The sequence below is a fragment of the Orycteropus afer genome, unplaced genomic scaffold (assembly GCF_000298275.1).
Source record: "Orycteropus afer afer isolate SDZICR_OR568_19922 unplaced genomic scaffold, OryAfe1.0 scaffold00175, whole genome shotgun sequence".
In the NCBI taxonomy this organism is placed as follows: domain Eukaryota; kingdom Metazoa; phylum Chordata; class Mammalia; order Tubulidentata; family Orycteropodidae; genus Orycteropus; species Orycteropus afer.
Genome location: NW_006921762.1, coordinates 6527694 through 6550697, shown reverse-complemented (window position 1 = coordinate 6550697; position 23004 = coordinate 6527694). Strand labels below are relative to the sequence as shown.

Below are 23004 nucleotides of genomic sequence, written 5' to 3'. Positions count from 1 at the left end.
AATATTCCACTGTATGGATATACCACATTTTGTTTATTCATCTGTTGATAGACACTTGGATTGTTTTTATCTTTTGACTATTACAAATAATGCTACAAGGTATACAAGTATTTGTTTGAGTCCCTACTTTAAATTCTTGAATATACATCTAGGAGTGGAATCCTGGGTCATATGGTAATTCTAAGTTTAACTTTCTGAGGAACTTTTAAATCATTTGCAAAGTGGCTGTACCATTTCACATTCCCACCAGAAGTGAACAAAGGTTTCCTTTTCTCCACATCTTCATTGCCCTTGTAATTTTCCTTTTTTTAAAAATTTTATAGTAGATATCCTAGTGAGTGTGAAGTGGTATCTCATTTTGATTCTTCATTATCTAATGACTGTGGAAAGAGGCTCTGGAGAAGCTCAATATCTTCAGCCAAAACAAGGCTAGGAGCTGACTGTGGAACAGACTATCAATTGCTTATATGCGATTTCAAGCTGAAGGTGAATAAAATTAAAACAAGTTCAAGAGAGCCAGAATATGACCTTGATTATATCCTACCTGAATGTAGAGACCATCTGAAGAATAGATTTGAAACACTGAACCCCAATGACTGAAAACCTGAGGAGTTGTGGAATGACATCAAGAACATTATTCATAAAGAAAGCAAAAGGTCATTAAAAAGACATGAAAGGAAGAAAAGACTAAAATGAATGTCAAAAGAGATTCTGAGACTTGCTGTTGAATAGAGAGTAGCTAAAACGAATGGAAGAAATGACAAGGTAAAAGACCTGAAGAAGATTTCAAAAAGCAGCTCAAGAAGAAGTCAATTATTATAAATGAATATGCAAAGACCTGAAGTTAGAAAACCAAAAGGGAAGAACATGGTTGACATTTCTCAAGCTGAAAGAACTCAAGAAAAAATTCAAGCCTTGAGGTATAATATTGAAAGATTCTATGGGCCAAATATTGAGTGATATAGGAAGCATCAAAAGAAGATGGAAGAAATACACAGAGTTACTGTACCAAAAAGAATTGGTCAGTGTTTGGTTATTTCAGGAGGTAGCATATGATCAAGAACTAATGGTATTGAAGGAAGAAGTCAAAGCTGCACTGAAGGAATTGGTGAAAAACAAGGCTCCAGAAATTGATGGAGTACCCCTTGAGATGTTTCAACAAACGGATGCTACACTGAGGGTACTTATTCACATGTGCCAGGGAATTTGGAAGACAGATACCTGGCCAACTGACTGTACCCATTCCAAGGAAAGGTGATCCCACAGTATGTGGAAGTTATCGAACAATATTGTTAAAATTACATGCAAGTAAAATTTTGCTGAAGATAATTAAAAAATAGTAGCAGTAGTATATTGAGAGAGAACTTCCAGAAATGCAAGCTGGATTTAGAAGAGGACATGAAACGAGGGATATCATTACTGATGTCAGATGGATCTTGGCTGAAAGCAAAGAATACCAGAAAGATGTTTACTTGTGTTTTACTCACTATGCAAAAGCATTCGATTGTATTTGTTGTTGTTGTTGTTATGTGCCATCGAGTCAAACCCGACTCATAGCGACCCCTCTTTGGGTTTCCGAGGCAGTATCACTACGGAAGTAGGATTGCCCAACCTTCCTTCCGAGGAGTGGCTGGTGGGTTTGAACCGCCAGCCGTCTGGTTAGCAGGCAAGTGTCTTAGCCACTATGCTACCAGAGACAAATTATGGATAACATTGCAAAGAATGGGAATTCCAGAACACTTAATTGTGCTTGTGAGGAACCTGTACATAGACCAGGAGGCTGTTGTTCAAACCGAACAAGGGGATACTGGATGTTTTAAAATCAGAAAGGGAGTACTTCAAGGTCATACATCTGTATCCTGAGCAAATACTTGCAGAAGCCAGACTATTTGAAGAAGTATGTGGCATCAGGATTGGAGGAAGACTCATTAACAACCTGCAATATGCAGATGACACAACCTTGATGCTGAAAATGAAGATGACTTTAAGCACTTACTGATGAAGATTGAAGACTACAGTCTGCAGTATGGATTATACCTCAACATAAAGATAATGAAAATCCTCACAACTGCACCCAATAAGCAGCATCATGACAAATGGAGAAAATATTGAAGTTGTCAAAGATTTCATTTTACTTGGATTCAGATCAGCATCCATGGGAACAGCTGTCAGGAAATCAGACATTGTATTGCACTGGGCAAATCTACTGCAAAAGACCTTTTTAGTGTGTTAAAAAGTAAACATGTCACTTTGAAAACCAAGGTGTGCCTAACCCAAGCCATGGTATTTTTAATTGCCTCACATGCATGTGAAACGTGGACAATGAATAAGGAAGACCGAAGAAGAGTTGATACTTTTGAGTTGTTAGAAGAACTAACAAATCTGTCCTGGAAGAAGGGCAGCCAGAATGCTCCATAGAAGCAAGAATGGCCAGACTTCGTCTCAGCTACTTTGGATGTGTTGTCAGAAGGGACCATTCTCTGGGGAAGGATGTCATAGTTGGTAAAGTGGAGGGTCAGTGAAATAGGGGAAGACTGTCAATGAGATGGATACAGTGGCTGAAATGATGGGCTCAAGTAAAGGAAAGATTGTGAGGATGGCACATGACTGGGCAGTGTTTTGTTCTGTCGTACATAGAGTCTCTGTGAGTCAAAGCCGACTCAATGGCACCTAACCACAACTAATGAGGGAGCTCTCATGGTGCTGTGGTTAGAGCATTGGGCTGCTAACCAAAAGTTCGGTGGTTCAAACCTATCCACTGCTTTATGGGAGAAAGATGAGGCAATCAGCTTCCATAAAAGATTTACAGTCTTGAAGACTCTGTGGGGGCAGTTCTACCCTGTCCTATAGGGTCACTGTGAGTCAGAATAGACTTGATGGCAGTGGATTTGGTTTTTGGTTATTGGAATGACAATGTTGAGCATCAATTCATGTGTTTATTGGCCATTTCCATATTTTCTTTGGAGCAATGCCTATTCAAATCTTTTGTCCATGTTTTAATTGTCTTTTTATTGTTGAGTTGAAAGTTCTTTAACTACTCTGAATACTAGTCCCTTATCAGATATATGATTTTCATCATCCTTATCTTGTTCCTAATTCTATTGAGAAAGCTTTCAGCCTCTCACCATTGTTGTTGTTGTTATGTGCCATCGAGTCGGACTCATAGCGACCCCTCCTTGGGTTTCTGAGGCAGTATCATTACGGAAATAGATTGCCTCATCTTTCTTCCAAGGAGTGGCTGGTGAGTTTGAACTGCCAGCCTTCTGGTTAGCAATCAAGTGCCTTAGGCAATATGCTACCAGCATTAAGTAGGTTCAAACCAAACTCACTGCTGTCGAGTTGATTGTGAGTCATAGCGGCCCCTCCTTTGGTTTCCGAGGCGGTATCTCTACAGAAGTCATTGTCCCAATCTTCCTTGTGAGGAGTGACTGGTGGGTTTGAACCTCCAGTCTTCTGGTTAGCCATCAAATGCCTTAGGCACTATGCCACCAGAGCTCCATTAAATATATTTAGCAGTGGAATTTTAAGTAAATTCCCTTTATTATGTTGGGTAATTTCTATTCCCAGTTTTCTGAGTGTTTTTATAATGAAGAGTTTCAGATATTCCAAAATACCTTTTCTGTATCAAATGAGATAATTATGTGAACTTTTCCTTTGTTTTGTTAATGTGATGTAGTATATTGATCAGTTTTATTTTGAACCATCACATTTTTGGGATAAATCCCACTTGGTCATGGTGTATAATTCTTTTAATATATTGTTGATTCAGTTTGATAGTATTTTGTTGAGGATTTTTGCATCTATATTCATACAGGAGGAGCTTTGGTGACGCTGTGGGTAGGGCACTTAGCTGTTAACCAGAGGCTGGCAGTTCAAACCCCCCAGCTGCTTTGTGGGAGAAAGATGAGGAAGTCAACCTCTACAAAGATTTATAACTTTTGAAACCCTGTGGGAGTTGCTATGAGTTGGAATTGACTCAATGGCAGTGGGTTTTTTCATTTCTTTTTTGATTCATAAGGCATATTGATCTGTAATATTTTTTTTTCTTGTAGTGTTTTTTTTCTGGCTTTGGTATTAGGGTAATGATGGCTTCATAGAATGAGTTGAGAAACACTTCCTCTCTTTCTCTTTTTTTGGAGGAATTTGAGAAGAGCTGGTGTTAATTTTTATTTCAGGGTTTGCTAGAATTCACTAGTGAAGCCATGTGGTCCTGGACTTTTCTTTGTTGGAAGATTTTTTTTTTACATTTTTTAATATGTAACTTTTTTTTTAAAAATTGTGATGTGGGTGAAAATTTACAGAGCAGATTCATTTTCCATACAGCAGTTCACATACACTTTGTCTCATGGCTTTGACCACAATTTACCACAATGCAACAGCTCCCCTCCTACTTCCTCCTGATAGTTACCTCTTCCCTGTGTCTATCCCTCCATGCACTCCTGCCTCCTGAGCTGTCCCCTTGTGTATAAGCAATCCTTCTTTCTCCCATGATTGTTCTCTCCAAGAAGTGTATCTACCTCAGGTAAATGTTCAACTCATATGCCTGTCTTTTGTTTGGCTCAAAGCCACAGGTGTGGGTTCAATTCCAGACCTAAAGGGCAGCTAGGGGCCATAGTCTCAGTGGTTCCACAAGGCTCTGTTGAACCAGCAAACCTGGACCCCCCCCCCCTTTTTTTTTTCTGTTGGGAGATTTTTGATTACTGGTACAATCTCTTGTTATAGGTCTGTTGAGATTTTCTATTTCTCCTTGAGGCAATTTGGGTAATTGTGTGTTTTCAGGATTTGTCTATGTCATCTAAATTAATTTGTTGGTGTACAATTGTTCATAGTAGTCTCTTATAATTCTTTTTATTTCTCTCTGATTGGTAGTAATGTCTCTACTTTCATTTCTGATTTTAATTATTTACATCTTCTCTGTTTTTTTTTCTTTGATAGTCTAGCTAAAGGTTTGCCAATTTTATCAATCTTCTCAAAGAACCAACTTCTAGTTTTCTTGATTCTTTATACCGTTTCTCTACTTCATTTATCTCCACTCTAATATTTATTATTCCCTTCCTTCTGCTAGCTTTGGCTTTAGATTGCTCTTCTTTTTCTAGTTCCTCAAGGTGTAAAGTTATTGATTTGAGATCTTTCTTTTTATTTAATGTAGGCATTTACAGCTATCAATATATGAACACTGTCTTCACAGCATCTCTTATATACTTGTTTTTAAAACGTGCTGTTGGGTCTTAGGAAAAAGAACATTTCTTCTGAGGTAAATGGTGCTTTGAAGTGCTATCAACTCCAAATAAAGAAAGAAGCCACCAATCAGATTAGCACAGCGATAATTTGGATTGTAAACAAAATTGCCATCTTACTTACAGGCTATAAGTGTTTATTATTGTTGCTAGAAATTCAGTTTACATGTAATTCTTTTTTAAAATTTTATTTTTTTAATTGTTTTAAGAATATATCCAGCAAAACATATGCTACCAATTCAACAGTCTCTATATCTATATATGTACCATTTAGTGACATTGATTACATTCTTCAGGTTGTGCAACCATTCTTACCCTCCTTTTCTGAGTTGTTCTTCCCCCATTAACATACATTTACTGCTCCTTAAGGCTACTGTCTAATCTTTTGAAATTCTATTGTCAGTTTGATCCCATGCAGATAGTTCTTAAAAGAGCATAAAGCTCAAGGCAGATAATCTTTATTTGTTAAGGTAAAGTATTGTTTGGTTTTAAGAAGACTTCAGAGGATATTTTTGGTTTATGGTTTAAAGATTACGACAGGGCAATACTTTCAGGGGTTTATCCAACCTTCATGGCTCCAGGAAGTCTGGGAACCAAAAAAACCAAACTCACTGTCATCACTTTGTTTCCCACTCATAGCAACCCACATTGGGTTTTTGAGGCTATATGTCTTTACGGAAGTATATTGCCCAGCCTTCCTTCCATGGAACAGCTGGTAGGTTTGAACTGCTTACCTTCTGCTTAGCAGTCAAGTGCCTTATCCACCAGTGTTCCTACAGGAAGTTTGGGGTCCATGAGAATTTGAAATTTTGTCCTCCATTTCCTCTGTTTTATCAGGATTCTTCTGTGCTGTTGATCCAAATATTCAGTAATGATGGGAACACCATCCCCTTATTCTGGTCTCATGGCAAAGGAGGATAATTTACATATAATTCTTGATATACACAAATGAGTAATGAAGTCTTTATTATTCAGGGTTCCCTACAGAAACACCAATAGGGAAAGTATGCATCTATGTATGTATTGATCTATTCATTTATCTATCTATCTATCTATCTATCTATATGTGTGTGTTGTCGTCCTATCATTCATCCAGCCATATTCATCCATCCATCCATTCAGTTGGCTCATATGATTGTGGAGGCTGGCTACTCCAAAATCCACAGGGCTGGTGTCAGGCTGGAAACTCTAGCAGCCTTGATTCTGAAATCTGTAGGACAAGCATCAGATAGTTGACTCTGGCTGTAGGGAAGGTATCAGGCTGGAAACTCTAATAAGATTTGTATGTTAACATTCTTGGGAAAGAATTCCCTTTTTCTGGGAAACCTCAGGTAACTGATTGATGAGGCCCCCTCCGCATTATTGAAGATAATCTTTTTTTACTTAGAGTCAACTAATTGTAAATGTTAATCACATCTGCTAAACACTTTCACGTCAACATCTAGACTAGTATTTGAGCAAATAACTGAGCATTGTAGCTGAGCCAAGTAGACACAAAAGTTAATCATTCTTAAGTTTATTTTACATTTACTTATTAATATACCTTCCTTCTTTAGTGAGAATTTATTGAGTAATAGGTAAGAATTCATTGAACTCTTGTTAAATGCTTGCACTTGGTACTTTTAGTATTTTCAGCACTCGGAGCTATTAAAATGTTTTTCTGAAACTTTCCTCGGGAATATAGTTTCAGGTAACTTTTAAGATAAGAGATAAACTAAATAGTTAAATATATAATCTATTTTATTTTTCTTCTTTTTTATTCCCTTAATCTTTTAAATTTTCTTGGTCAATGATATATGATCACAAAAAGGAAAACAAATAGATAAGAGAAAGATACACTTCAAGTAATAAAATAATATATTGCATATGTGATACCTTATGTATATGTAAAAACAAACCTGTTGCTGTTGAGTTAGTTCCTATTTATAGCCATCCCATGTGTTACAGAGTAGAACTTCTCCATAGAGTTTCTTGGCTGTAATGTTTACAGCAGCAGATCTGGAGGCCTTTCTACCACAGCAACACTAGATAGGTTCATACTGCCAACATTTAGGTAAGTAGTTGAGCACAAACTATTTGCACTAGCCAGGGACCTGTGATACCTTGTATCTTTCTATTTTGGTTTTATATATATATATATATATATATCTATATCTATATATATATATATAAAATTTTAAAAAAATTACTCCTGAAAATTTATCTTCTTGGTAAATTCAGTTTTAATTCCTAGAATGTGTACTTTACTTGTTCATCAAATCATTTGTACCAGGTGTTGTGCCAAACACTGGCCTTACAGAAATTAGTAACATGGTCCCTTTCCTTGATGAATTTTTGTAGGGCATAAATGTGACTGGGTCTCAAGGTACTTTGAGACTCAAGAGAGGGGGCACATCTAAATCTATTTGCATATCAGGAAATGCTTCCCACTGGAGGCTGTACCAGTGCTGTATATTTAAGGGCAAACTGGGAAAAGTAAGGGACATTGGTGAAGTGCTGAGTCAGAAGAGTCAACAAAGAGGCCTGAAGTTAGTGTGAAGTCACTTGGGAGCCAGAAAGTTCTGGGAGTAAAAGGTTTGTGTGAGAGATAACGGATGAGACTTACAGAAAGTTAGGGAAGAGATGGATCCAAGGATCTACTTACATTCCTCCCTGATAACTGGAAAATCAGATTCTCATTCTTTGTAAATAAACAGAATATGGACTATGAAACTCTGTTCTGTTTTAGGGTTGGCACAGACCTGTGTTTTTTTGGCTTCCAGACAAATGCCTCATTTCCTTCTAACATCTTAGAAAAAGTAAAAACAAAAGAGCTAAAGGGAAAAGAAATTTCCTTCTACTTTATCCACCCTCTTCCCAGCATGGCCAAGGAGTGAGTATAGACATTCAGGACCAAGACCAATAATTGTACCACATTTCTCACTGAATCCTTCCTAGGGAAGGGCTGAAGTAGGCTTTCTAGACTAGCTCTGCCCTAAGTATCGGGATAAGTGTTTCTCTTGCTCTTCATTCTTCTCACTAATGTGGTCTTGTATAGGTGGGCCTTTCTTAGCCACCACAATGTCAAAATACAAAGATCTGAGATTCATATGTGTGCTTCATGGAATGGGGCAAGAAAGGCCTTTCAGCCTCTTTGTTCTTTAGGCCTGCTCTTACGTTGACCAAATGAGGTTTATATAGATCCATCCATATTTCCACATTCAGTCCTATCAGTCACCCTTTCCTGTAAAAGAGATGAATGTGGAAAGGAAAAGGCCAGACCAAGTTTGCCTCAAACTTCAGTTAAACAATCAGTGTTTTCTTTTTCTTCTTTTATTTATAACATACATTCTCAATTGGAGGATGTCTGATGGAGAAAGTAGCTTTGGGGATGAGGAGTTCTTTATACACACACACACACACACACACACACTTTACACAGATGCATGCTGCATATATACTGATACATACTGTATCTGTGGTATTGAAATTTAATTGGATAATGTTTACAGACAAATGTACAATAAGATTCCAGTATGCCCCATGGAAAGACGCTCTAGTGGTATAGTGGGTAAGGCATTTGGATGTTAAACAGGAAGGTCAGCAGTTCAAGCCCACCAGCTGCTCCATGGAGGGAAGATGAAGAAATCTCCTTTTCTAGAGATTTACAGCCTTGGAAACCCAACGGGGGTCTCTGTGAGTTGGAATTGACTCAATGGCAGTGGGTATGTCCCATAAGGGATGATAATTTTAAAAAGGTTGCGAAATGTCCATAACATTTTTTCATCTGCTTGGCTGTCTTTTCTTTCTTTGTCTTATTGTTCAAGGCTGATTCAATTACTTATAATGTCATCCCTATTCTAGTTCTTTGTCTTTTTTAGTTCTGCCATCTTTAGTATATAGTTATCATCTTCAAGGTTACCTTGTGATATGGTGGTTGCTGCAGTGTGCTATCATGTATAACAGACAAGGAGAAGAAAGAAGAGGAAGGGCAAAGGCACACATCAGCTCTAGCAGAGTCTTTTAAAAGCTCTCTCCTTGCTGTTACCTAACAACCTCTAATCACATGTGGAGATCCAGCTTGCAAGGGAAGCTGGGAAATATAGGTCACTTGGTTGGCCTTTCTATCTATCTACCTATTTTCCTGCCTACCTATCTACTTATCCACCTGTCTATTAAAGTTGGGTACATTGGCATTCCTAACAAAATTGGGACTCTGTTAGTAAGGAAGAAGGGGAAATGGATATTGGCTAGGTAACTAGCAGTTTCTTTAGTCCCTTTTGTCATTCATTTGCTTGGCCACTAACCAGAATAAGGTATAATCTATGATTTGGAATAAAATGAAAGCTAAGTGCCTCTATTTTGTCATAGGACTCATTAATCAGGTACTTCAAATTCTTGAACAAACTGATTTTGTGAATAAGTAAAATGGATTAAACATTAAAGCATTAAGTGCTTAAGAGAATTTCCTGGTGGGGAGATCACACAGAGAACTCGCTTCTTCATTCAGTTCCCAGATCTCTGACTCAGAAACCTTTGCACCTGTTTCAAAGGGAACTATTATTATTGATCTTGGATTGAATGAAAACATTTTGCTTAGCGATTTTGAGTTTTGTGAATGAAAGGTAAATATTGAAATTTCTTAGATGCTAATGAAAAAATAAAAGCATGTCTTTTTTTCTGCAGTTGGATTTGTGGCTATGTCTTTAACCAGTGTTCGATATTTCAAATTTTAGAGTAACCAATAGCAGCAAAACATAATCCTTTACAAATCCGTGTTAATATTCTTAATGTGTGCCAAGAATTTAGGGAAAAAAAGGAAATGGCAATGGAAAATTTCCAATTAAATCTGTGGATCTTAGCATAATTACTTCCTTCAGCAATTATAGTGGCATTGTAATGGTTGGCAGAGCTCTGGAATGAAGGCACACAAGCACAGAGCAATTTTAACAGCCCCATTGTGTACAGGAATCCATGACCTCAGTGCTTCTTGTGGCAGGGGGTGGGCAGTAGTTGGCAGTGATCTATCTATGTCTGTCTGTCTCTCTCCCTGCTCCTTTCCTTCCTTCCATTTCTCCCTTTCTGTCTGCCTGTCTTTATATCTCTGTCTTAGATCATAACTTTAAATGACTATGAGTAAGGTAGTAATCCTGCAGGATTATTTTAGAGCACAGAAAATTAAACTTTGAAGATCAGTATTTAGAAGAGACTTTTTTGTTTTTGTCTATGTATTTTAATTGTGATTTGGGTGAAAGTTTACAGAGCAAATTCATTTTCCATTCAACAGTTCATGCACATTTTGTTTCATGACACTGATTAAAATCCCCATAATGTAACAGCTCTCTTCCCACTTTCTCCCTGTAGTTACTGCTTCCTTGTGTCCTTGTTTCCTATGTGTTCCTGCCCTCTGAATTATCTCCCTGTGCAAATGCTCCCCTGGTGATCTCCCATGGTTGATTGTTCTAATGAGTGTATCTACCTGCTGTAAATGTTCACTTTATAGGCCTGCCCATTGAGACTTTTCTATTTTTAAGGAATATTTTAAAAAAATACTTTAAAAATATTTGTTCCCTTCAAATTTCCTTCATTGTCTTTAGACAATCACAACACATTAGACAGCAGTGTGTTCTGTATTTCATACTTTGTTTACTACTTTTGAATATTAAATGTTCATAATAAAAGTATTAATTTAAATGACCACAGCAAATTATTGGTAAGTCAAAAGCCATCTTATCCATTCTTTCTGTCCATGTAAAATGCCACTTAGCTGCATGCCATTTGGGGAATGGTTTTCCTCCATGTTATAAATATATGGAGCAATGAGGAATCTTTTTGATAGGGTATGAAACTGTTAAAATATTTGGTACCTAGGCACTGAGGAGAAAAAGATTGAGGTTGTCAAAGAATACACGTTGCTTGGTTCTACAATAGAGGCCAGTGGAAACAGCAGTCAGAACATAAGACAACGTGTAGCACTGGGCAGGTTGGTTGCAAAGGAACTCTTTCAAGTGCTGAGGAGCAAGGATGTCTCCTTGAGGACTAAGGTGCGCCTGACACAGCCATGATATTTCTCCTCACCTCGTATGCATATGAGAGCTGGACAATGAATAAGGAAGACTGAAGAAGAGTTGCTGCTTTTGAGTTGTGGTGCTGGTGAAGATTGCTGAAGGTACCATGGACTGCTAGAAGAACTAACAGATCTGTCCTGGAGGAAGTGCAGCTGAGATGCTCCTTGGAAGTGAGGATGGCCAGACATCGTCTTACCTACTTTGGTCATGTTGTCAGAGGGGACCATTCCCTGGAGAAGGATGTCATGCTTGGTAGGGTGGAGGGTCGACGAAGGAGGGGAAGGCCTTTGACGAGATGGATTGACATGGTGGCTGTGACAATGGGCTCAAGTATAGCAAGGATCATGGAGCTGGCGTGGGATCTGGCAGTGTTTCATTCTGCTGTGCATGGGGTCGCTATGAGTCAGAAACGATGGCACCCAGCAACAACAGCAACAGGCACTGAGGAGCTCTGGTGGCATAGTGCCAAAAGCATTTGACTGAGGGAGGCACTGAAGCTATACAGGGATGAGGGAATGGGTATGAAAGCAGACATGTGTGACAAGAGCTCAGATAGAAACATATGTAGGAGGAAGTCAAAGAAGACTTCCCAGAGAAGGCAATGTGGAGCTGAGTGTTGAAGATTAAGTAGAGTTGGCTGGAGTGAGCATTGGGGGCCAGTCTTTCTACGTGATGGGCACTGAGTGTGAGAGAGCAGGTGCACACAGAGAATTCCATTCAGGGACAAGGCTTTTGTCTGCTCTGCTTGCTGTTACATTTCCATTGTCTCAAGCTGCCTCTGGCATGACATTGTGGAAGCTGGATTGGATGATGTTCAAATTGGATGCAAGGAAATCAATTAGGAGATATTGTAGTGATCTATATGTGAACTGGTAGCACCTGGAGAGGTCATTGAAATAAAGAAGAGAGGATAGATTCAAGCAAATGATATTAAGAAGGTAGAATCAGCAGGACTAGGTGGCCAATTTGGAGCACAAAGACAGAGGAAGATAGAAGATGGATTATTTCAAGGTGCCTGGGTAATGATAATGATGGTGTGGATGCTGATAATGTGATGATTGGGAATGAAGGAAAGGAAACAAGTTTGGTTAGATGATAATGAGTTGAGTTGTAGACACTGTGTTTGAGACAACTAAATGGAGATGTCTCTGAGGCTGATGTAATTTTGTTGAAAACTCAAAGACTTCTGGTATTCTAATCTCTAGAGATCCCTTCTTAGTCTTTCAGTTAGTTTCCCTTCTTTTAGGTGCCCTTTAAATGGTGTTATTTCTCAGAGTCCATATTTATCACTTTTAATTTCCAGTCATTTATTTTCTTGGCTTCAACTTCTTGCTTCATTGATGACTACCAAATTATTATCCCCAGATAGGACTTTTATCCCGAGTTGCTACTATTTCACCTAACTGTGCACTTGTTGTCTTTATCTGGATGTTCTGCAGGCACCTAAGGATCAACATGTTCAAATATGTTCATGCATGTCATCTTCCTCCTCCATTTTTTCTCCAGTATAGGATAGTCTAATGGTTAAGAGTTAGACTCTCTAGTTTTGAGTCTTGACTCTGGCACTTACTAGTTATATAATCCTGAGCAAACTACAGTGAAACCTTGAGACCTGACTCTATGGAACTGCCTTGTATTTTGGGATCTCACAAGCTTTCTGCCTTTGACAGTGTGCAGTCTTACTACTTTTATATCACTCTTTATTACTGGAAAATTTTTTGAGTTTTCCTTCTCTTGACAGGTTTCTATCTTACACGTTTTGACTTTTGCAGGTTTTAACACATACCCTCTTTGTACCTCAGTTTCCTCATCTGTGAAGTTGGAATAACATTAGTACCACACCACAGGGTTATTATGAGCATTAAATAAGTTAATAGATTTAAGCACTTAGAATGGTGCCTGGCACATGATAAACAGTATAGAAATATCAACTGTAAGTAGATCTTCTTGTTTCCTATCCTGGTTCATGGTACCACTGTTTAGTCGGTTACTCAAACCAGAAATGTGAGATTTATTCTAATTCCTCCATATCACCACTTCACATCAAAATGATCACTTAGTCCTGTCAATTTTATTTTCTCTGTTGTCATTTTTCCATCTCATTACTGCGTTGGACTTCACCCTTATCATCTCCTTCCTGAATGAAAAAGACTGGCTAGTGACTAGTCTCCCTATCTTTAGTCTTTGCCATTTCCAACATTCCCTCTATAGCCCTCCAGTGACTTTTCTGAAATGCAAATCTGGTAATATTATCGGTCCAACTTAAAGCTCTTCAATGGGAATGAACTTATTTATCTTTGAATGAATTCCTATAGGAATTAATATACAGAGTGTGAGATATGCCTCTCCTCTTAAGTCAAAGGCAGATATTAAAAACATTTATTTGTTGCCAAGGGGGCAGATTCCTTTGTTTTTGGAAAATAGCAAATGTGTTCCTCTTTTTTAGGCTTCCAGAGGTCAGTAATTTACTAGTGGAGCAATAATAATATTTCTTGGTAACTAAGTTTCTGGAAGAGCCAATGAGAAATGTTATCAAGGTGGTTCTTGAGTTATAACATGGGGATTATTCTCTACTTTTAGTCCAGGAGTCAGGAAGCTATGAAGAAGCAGTGATTTATTGCCTGAAAGCCAACAGTTGAGACTGTGTAGATTAATGCTGGATTAGAGGTGTGTTTCATAATGTTTACTCTTCAGGCTACTCTTCTCACTCTTTTCCTTGATTGAAAGCCCTTTTTGGAGGAAAATATTATGTAAATTTTCTTCTTTATTTATGTATTAGACCATAAATTAAAAAAAAATTAACCGATTGGAATATTACAGTTGAAGAAAAAACATTTCAAGAAATAGGAAACCATAAATTAAAAAAAAATTAGAGTTTGAATATAAAGTGATACTAAAGGTACATTCATCATTTTTCTAGCATTAATTTAGCAAAATAAATTTTTTCCCCATAACATGTACTTAACGGGAAAAAAATCCCCATTGATGTACAGAAAATAATTAAATTCAAGTACAGGATTGTACTCAATGCAAATGGCAGTCAATATGTATCTAAATTTATTCAAAACATCATTCACAATTGTTTGTGTCAGTTTCTTGGCTGTCTGTTAATGGAGGCAGAAGTAAGGAACTGAGCCTTCCAACCATTGTAGTGGTTAATGCCAAGGGCACAGTTCAGGTATGGTTTGGGCTCCTCATTTCCCAATTCTACTTTTGAAACGTTAAAGTATTATATGTAGGGACTTAATAAGAGAATACCACAGTATTGCCACGATAATAAAAATAATAATAATTCTTGTGTCTTTGGGGCATAGGTATTTTAAACTGTTGTCATATGTAGCATTTGATCCATATAATTTGGACCATACTATAGTTAGGAGCTCTGGTAGCATAGAGCCTAAGGCACTTGACTGCTAACCAGAAGGCTGGCAGTTCAAGCCCACCAGCCACTCCTTAGAAAGAAGCTTGGGCAATCTACTTCTGTAGTGATACCGCCTCTGAAACTCAAGGAGGGGTCGCTATGAGTTGGGTCTGACTCGATGGCACATAATAACAACAACATACTTAGGATAGGGGCTCTGGTGGCATAGTGGTTAAAGCTAAACAAAAGATCAGCGGTTCGAACCCACCAGCCACTCTGAGAAAGATGAGGCAGTCGCTTCCGTAAAGATTTACAGCGTTGGAAGTCCTACAGGGCAGTTCTCCTCTGTCCTAAAGGATCGCTGTGAGTTGGAATTGACTTGATGGTATTGGGTTTGGTTTGATCTGGTAGTTAGGATTACTTCAGTTCAGTAGTTAGAGAAACTGAGGCCCATTTAGTGTTAGAGGTAGGACTCAAAATAGATCCTTTGACTCTCATCCAGGGCTCATCTCTTAGCTCATACAGCTGGAGTATGTTGGGCATATGGTTTTTATTTTGCTGGAGATAGATTTTCACAATGCCAGATTAACTGCTTATTCTTCAGAAGAAATAAATTTCTTTTTAGTGCTTTGTTGTGTGTTAATGACTTTTGTGAAGTCAGGAGAGATTTCCAGATAGCAAGACTTGGTTATGAAATCTTTTGACTTCTGGTGAAGATGGATATGTTGAAAGTAGTATAGGGGAGAGTAAAAAAGGTAGACAGTGAATGTAAGTTAATAACAAGGGATTATCTTAATCCATTTATTAATCTTAATGCAAATTTCTGTTTGCTTAATAAGAAAGTAGAGAAAAGTGGTTTGATGTATTTTTGGGTTTACTTTTCAGCCAAACACATGATAATCTGCTATTTAAAGTTCTGGATATATTCTATTTTGCTTTAATAATGGTCAAAGGAACTGTTACCAAATCTACAATGTAAATATATAAGCATAAACATGGATCAAAATAAGTCCAAGCATATAAGTATTAAAGGACTAAACTTCCTTTCTTCTCTCTTTCCTTTTTCTCTCCTTCTTTCCTATTCTCTTCCGTTTTTTCTTTAATTTTTAAAGAAAATATTTAATTGATTTGCCATTAAATGGCATTATTCAGATAGTTAAGACTCTATATACTCTTTGGCATGGTTATATCCTAAATCTTACTCTTGTTCATCATAGCTCCAATAGATTCCCTACAACTTTTTACTCTGGAGTTTTGTTTTGTTATTCCTTCTGTCCCTTATGATTCTAACATTTACCTCCCCCATTTTGATTCTAGGCCCAGAATAAGCGCTCTGCTCATTTTTATTAAATTTTAAGTAATCATTGAAATCATCCAAAATAGCAAATATTCTACTCTAGTTCCTGGAGAATATTATATATACATATATATGTACACACACACACACACACACATACACATACAATCTGTTGTTGTTGTGAGTTGCTGTTGAGTTGATTGTGACTTCCAACTTATGGTGATCCCGTGTGTGCAGAGTAGGACTGATCCAAAGGGTTTTAAGACTGTGACCTTTTGGAAGCAGGTTGCCAGGGCTTTCTCCTCAGGAGTTGCTGGGTAGGTTGGAAATACCAAACTTTCAGCTGGTAGTTGAGTGCTTAACCATTTATTCCACCCAAGGACTTCTCTCTATATATATTTAGACATATTCAAAACATCAATATAAGAAGAGTAATAGCAGTTTCTGTCTTTTCTGAGTTCCAAGGAAGTTTATCTCTTCCTTCTCTAATGTTTTTCTATGTGTGTGTGTCTATATGTTCACATAGATTCAAACTCCTGGTGCTCAAAGCTTCTACCTTGGGGCCACTACCGCTACCTAGGATGGGGCCATGCTTATAGCATCTCCATAGCACATTTTAGTTTCTCAGTGAATCTTTTCTTTTAATGACTAAATAGTATTATTTATATCAGATGGTGTTTTTTACAGCTACTGCAAATCTGTAATTTCTGTATTCTTTATTTTAATCATGTGCAGTGACATTCTAAATGACCCAGAGAACTTGGATTTAATGAGTAAAGTAATTTACTTAAGAAACTGTTCAGTACTGTCATAAAATATATATTGACACTTGTAAAATATAGAAGTGGTCATAGGGAATATTGCTTGAGTCTGTCTCTCTAACTCTCCATTCTGAAGTATCAGTGGAGCCAAAGGTTTGGATTCTTGCTGGCTTTTGTCTATTTCTTTATCAAAAATCAAATCCGTCTGTGTTGAAGCTCTTACTCTGCTAGATTTCCTACAAAACTTGTAGTTACTGCCCACTGAATCACTGAATAACATAACGTGATATCAGGCTGGTGATCCTCCAACCTTGGTGAAAGGCAGACTCCCTTAGGAAGTTGTTAAAAGTATAGATGTTGCAGCCTCCTCTGAATATTTTGAACCTCTTGGTTCACATTGGATCCTAGACATCTGAGATTCTAACACTTTCTGGTGGTCCAGGAACCACCTCTGAGAAATGCCGCAGCTGAGTCAAAAATCAACTTTGAAATGGAATTCTGTGATTTTTAAAATCATGATTCTTCTAAAAGTTATTAGGGATTCTAAATGTGTTCAGAATTAGTGTTATATTTATGAATTCTTCTTTAACATTACAGAATCAATGATTTATGTGGCATTGCAGATGTAATTATATAATACTTTCTTCCCTGCAGTTTTATTGATCTAGTGTATATTAACATGACATTTATCAAAATTCCCATTTATCATGAATAAGGACAAACATAAAATTAAAAATGCAGTTTTTTTCTGCTGTTAATTTCTACAGACACAATATTTACCTCTGTTTGTTTTCCTCATTTTATATATGACTTTTTTTTTTTTGAGAAAAATTTCAGGATATGAAAAGATACAGTGTACCTTTAGTAATGATCTGTATTTGATGGTATTCATATTGATCTTGAAGCAGGACAGAACACTGAATTTTTAATCATCAAAAAGTCGAAGGATTACTTTCAGTATTAATTTTTTTCTATTAGTTTTATGAATTCTGATTCTCTGAAAGTCAGTAATGAATTGGTAACACACAGAAACTTATGCAAATTGTTATTAATTCTAGCTATATGATTGAGTGATGTGTACCAGTGAGGTCATTATAATCATGCACATGGATTGATATTCAGTATAAAGGTCCCCTATCCTCTTTTTAAATTTAGCAACTACTCCTTTGATGAGTCTAGCATTATTTAGATGAATGGTGCCCTGAAATTTTGAGAATTATGAGAATTGCTGTGGAACTTGACATAAATTCATAGGTGATCTAAATTCCTTGATGCCTTAATCTGTTATTTCTTATTTTTTTGTAGGGACTTTCTCCCTCGAGGGTCAGGCATTGTAACGAGACGGCCTCTTGTGCTACAGCTTGTCACTTCCAAAGCAGGTAATGAATGAAGAGGTTTACCGCATGGATGAGCACATCCCGTGGCTCCTATCACCTCTGATCCCGGATGCTGGGTTGTAGCAACAAAACTGTTTTTGTGATCACACTCTACCCTGCTTTGAGCAGCTGCCTGTATTTCTCTCCAAAATGTTGCCTTCTTCATTGCTTTTTAAAATTCCTTTTATCACATTAAGATGAAAGAGTCATGCATGTAGATTTTTTTTTTACCCCCTACTATTTTTTTTTCTGACTAGAAATGTTCTCAATTTATTTATGTAATTTTACATTATAGCATCACTGCTAATAATCCTTTGATAGATTTCCTTCTTGTGTGTGTGTGTTTGGGTATTTTTTTAAATAACAAAATTCAAGATCTATTATATATTTATGTAAACATACGTATGCATACATATGTCTATTACTGTATCATTGTCTAATGTGTTGTACTCGTCCTCTCCCTTTAACTTCACAGTAATGCAATTTTTCCATATATGTAGTTATTTACTTTTTCAGAATTTTTTTTGGCGTAGTGCCTAAGGCATTTGACTGCTAACCAGAATGCTGGTAGTTCAAACCCACCGGCTGCTCTGCAGAAGGAAGACTGGGCAATTTACTTCTGTGAAGATTTACTGCCTTGGAAACCCAAAGGGAGTCTCTATGAGTCGGAATCGACTTGATGGCAGTGAATTTGGTTCTTCTTCTTCTTCTTTTTTTTTTTTTAATGTATTCTGAGGGTCCAAATAAGTTTTACTCCAATCATTCTTCATCTTTTATTACATTCTTTTAACTACCACTTCTGATTATCTGGGGAGCTCTGGTGGTGTAGTGCCTAAGGCATTTGACTGTTAACAAGAAGGCTTGCTGTTCAAACCCACTGGCCACTCCTCAGTAGGAAGATTGGGCAATCTACTTCTGTAGTAATACCTCCTCAGAAACCCAAGGAGGGGTCGCTATGAGTCACATCCAACTCGATGGCAGCAAGTTTGGTTTGGTTTCTGTTGGTTTCTAATAACCTGTTCCATTGTGCCAATACCACAGTGTTTTACTTTAGTGGCTTTATAATTTGCTGTATTTAATTTTTTTTTTTTTAAACTATTGTGCTGGTCACCTGCTTTTGGTATATTGCCTTTCCCTTTTACCTAAATCAATACATGACTATAATTTTCTTTAGTATCTATCTGTCAGGACTATAGTCCTTTCTCTATTACTTATTTTCATTTAGGGGTTATTTTCTATTTGTGTAACACATTTTAGAATAATTTTGTAAAGAAAAAATGATTGCTATTATAAATATTTTAAATGTATAGATCCACTAAGGAAGAACTGTCATGCTATATCCTTTCATTTGTCCACAACTTCTTAGTAAACTTTTTAATGGTCTTCATACAGCCTCTGCACATTTCTAGTTTAGAATATTCATACATGTTTTTTGTTAGTCATGTGGTTTGAGTAGAATTTTTTCCATTATATTTTCTAACTTCTTATTGTTTCTCTATGGAAAAGCTATTGATAGTTTTAGGAGACCTGGTGGCACAGTGGTTAAGTGCTCAGCTGCTAACTGAAAGGTAGGCAGTTTGAACCCACCAGTTCTCAGACTGCTGCTCTAAAGATTACAGCCTTTGCTTGACTCTCAACCAAACTATAGACAGGCCTATGAGCTGAACAGGAGCTCTGGTGGCATAGTGCCTAAGGCATTTGACTGCTAACCAGAAGGCTGGCGGTTCAAACCCACCAGCCACTCCTCGGAAGGAAGGTTGGGCAATCTACTTCTGTAGTGATACCGCCTCAGGAAACTCAAAGAGGGGTCGCTATGAGTCTGTCCGACTTGACAGCAGTGGGGATGAGCTGAACAATTATTCTAGGGAGATTTACTCTTTAGAACAATCAACCAAGGGAGATCAGAGGGCAGCATTTGTGCAGGGAGAAAGCTAGGGAGGCAGGAATGCATATTTAAGAAGCACAAGGGGAAGGGTAACCACAGGGGAGGAAGTGAGAAGAGAGCTGTTACACTGTAGGGTTGTACTCAGTGTCACAAAACAAAATATGTATGAACTGTTGAATGGAAAACAGATCCGCTCTGTAAAATTTCACCCCAATCACAATAAAAAGTTTTAAAAATAGATAAACTAAAGGAAAAAGAAAAAAAGATTACAGTCTTGGAAACCCAATGGGGAAATTCTACCCTGTCCTATAGGAGCATTATGAGAGTAAGAATCAACTCAATGGCACACGACAACATTGGTAGTTTAATTTTCATTTTTTAATTAATTATCCTACTCTCCTTTTGAGAGATTAAAATATTTTTAATTGGTTCTCTTGGGTATTTTAGTTATAGAGTCATTTCATTTACATATCTTAATTTATTTAACAAATACTTAACATGCAAATACTGGGATGGCTGGGTAAGGAGGATTATTGACAAGAATATTAATGTCCTGTGCATTTGAGACATCTTGGTGAGTATTGATATGGGTAAACGGTTCTTACACACAGCTCTTTTAAGGAGCTCTGATGATACTGAGTTAAAGCTCTTTTAAGGAGCTCTGATGATGCTGAGGTTTGGGCTGCTAACCAAAAGGTTGGCAGTTCAAACTCACCAGTCACTCTGTGGGAGACAGATTAGGCAGTCTGCTTCTGTAAACATTATAGCCTTGGAAACCCTATGGGACAGTTGTATTCTGTGCTGTAGGGTTGCTATGAATCACAATCTACTCGATGGCAGTGGGTTTGAGCTCTTTTAAGAAGGTACATCACATGCCTTTTCCTCACATCCTCTTGTCTCCAATCACCTGATCTTGTCCCTTCTAAGCCCCTGATCATTCTTTCATCACTTCTCATTAGTTAGTGAGCCTCATATCTCACACTCCACCTCTCCTTTCAGGCAAAGCGAGCTGGAAATTCTTAACCTCAGGAAGAATGTTCCTTCTCTGTAGCCCTTCAGGTACTCATGAACAGGGATTTTGCATTCCATTCTACTCCAGCTGATACCAGCTGAGAACCAGGATCATACATTTTAATCCTAAATAGATTAGTCATAGGGAAATCCCATGTGACCATATGTTTGAGTTGATGGAGGGCTAACAAAATGGCAAGAAGAAGCAAGCCAGGATATATGTCAACTGCTCATGCAATTTACTTGTTCCTTTAGTACCTAGTTGGAATCAGTCCTATATATACAAATTTCTCTTGACTGATTTATTCATTAAACCAATATTTATTGAGTGATTACTATGTGCCAGGTAAATATCTCCATTATCATGGAGCCTACATTCTAGTTGGGGAGAGACCAACAGTAAGCAAGAAATAAACAAAAGAGACACAAAAAAATGTTAGGTTATGATAAGTTCTATGAAGAACATTAAGTTTTATAAAGTTCTATAAAAAAAAAAAAAGACTTAAGGAGGATAAGCTTTCGAAGGGTGGTGGTGGGTTTGCTGTTGTATATAGGATGTCAGGGAAGGCCTGTTTGAAAGGGTAATGATTGAGATTCCTGAAGAAAATGTTGTCTAGCCATGCTGATAACTGTGCAAGCAGAGGAAAATGAGAAGGTTCTGACAGGAGCTGGTATGTGTTTGACAGTTAACAAGGAGGGTAGTGGGGCTGGAGATGGAGTGAGTGAGTGAGGGAGGGATAATAGGGTATGGATGGGATAAAGAAAGCCAATATGATAGGAGGAGAAAAGACCCCAATTAGGTAAAGTTTTGTGGGCCAGGAATCTTGAAGAGGAACATGATAAGAGGACTAGCCCTTTATTATAGGTGCCACTGAATGTAAGGGAGAAAGGATAGAGTGACTGAGGAACTGGGGAGTGAGAAGGAAATTAGCTTTACACATGAGGAGAATGGAGGGACACCTCTTCTGTTGCAAGCAAATAGAGGAAAATATGGAAGAAGCTGCAGGTAAGTCTGTACTTTTAGTGCTAGAGTTGAGAGATTCCTCATTTCATGAGGAAGAAGGAGACAGCATATTTGCTGAATGATTATTTTGTTTTCTCATTTCCATTAGTTGTGCCTTTCATTTTTCTTTGAAGTCTTATTACATTGGTCATTAAAACTGAACATAGTGAAGAATGTTCAGTAGCTATCCTTTTGTTCTTAGTTGTGATGAAAATGTAGGAATAAATGTATGAAACTATGTGTATAATGTTTACTATTTGTCTTGGTAAATAAGTATGTTATTCCTAATTTTGAAATGTTGCAAAGTGTGATATATTTAAAACCTCATGAGAAAAGTGGAGAATTTTATTGAATGCTATTTTGATATTTATTTTAAATTTTAAAATTTTAAACAGATTTTAAATTTTAAACAGTTCTTTGAGCTGTTCACTGCCACATTTATAGGTTTCTTAAGTTTCCTTGTATTCTTAAGATATACTTGATTATGGTAACTTATTCTTTTAATGTACTGCTGAAGTAATTTCACTAGTTTTTTTAAGTTATTTGTATATTTCATCTCTCTCTCTCCCTGTCAAGTTACTATGTCAAAGCTATACTAAACCCCAGAAAACCAAACCCACTGTCATTGAATAAATTCTGACTCATAGTGACCCCCATGGGTTTCAAAGGCTGAAATTTTTTTAAATTTATTTTTATTCTTTTACTATGTAAAGGAATATTTATTTATTTATTTATTTATGCACATGATATGATCTTTTTTTTTTTTTTTTTTAAATTTATATTTGGGTGAGGATTTACAAAGCAAATTCACTTTCCATATAGCAGTTCACGTATACTTTGTGTCATGACATTGACCACAGTTAACCACAATGCAACAGCTCCTCTCCCACTTCCTCCTGATAGCTACCTCATCCCAGTGTCCATCTCTCCATGCACTCCTGCCCCCTGAGCTGTCTCCTTGTGCATAAGCATCCCTTCTTTCTCCCATGATTGTTCTCTCCAAGGAGTGTATCTACCTCAGGTAAA

At 37.3% G+C, this 23004-nt stretch overlaps 1 protein-coding gene across 1 annotated transcript in view; it reads left to right on the top strand.

Moving 5' to 3' along the window:
• DNM3 (dynamin 3) overlaps positions 1-23004 on the top strand; it is a 903988-nt gene that overhangs the window by 126841 nt on the left and 754143 nt on the right. The window contains exon 2 of the mRNA XM_007947116.1: positions 18009-18082. Within this exon, the coding sequence (XP_007945307.1) occupies positions 18009-18082 (74 nt within the window). The remainder of the gene's footprint in view (positions 1-18008; positions 18083-23004) is intronic.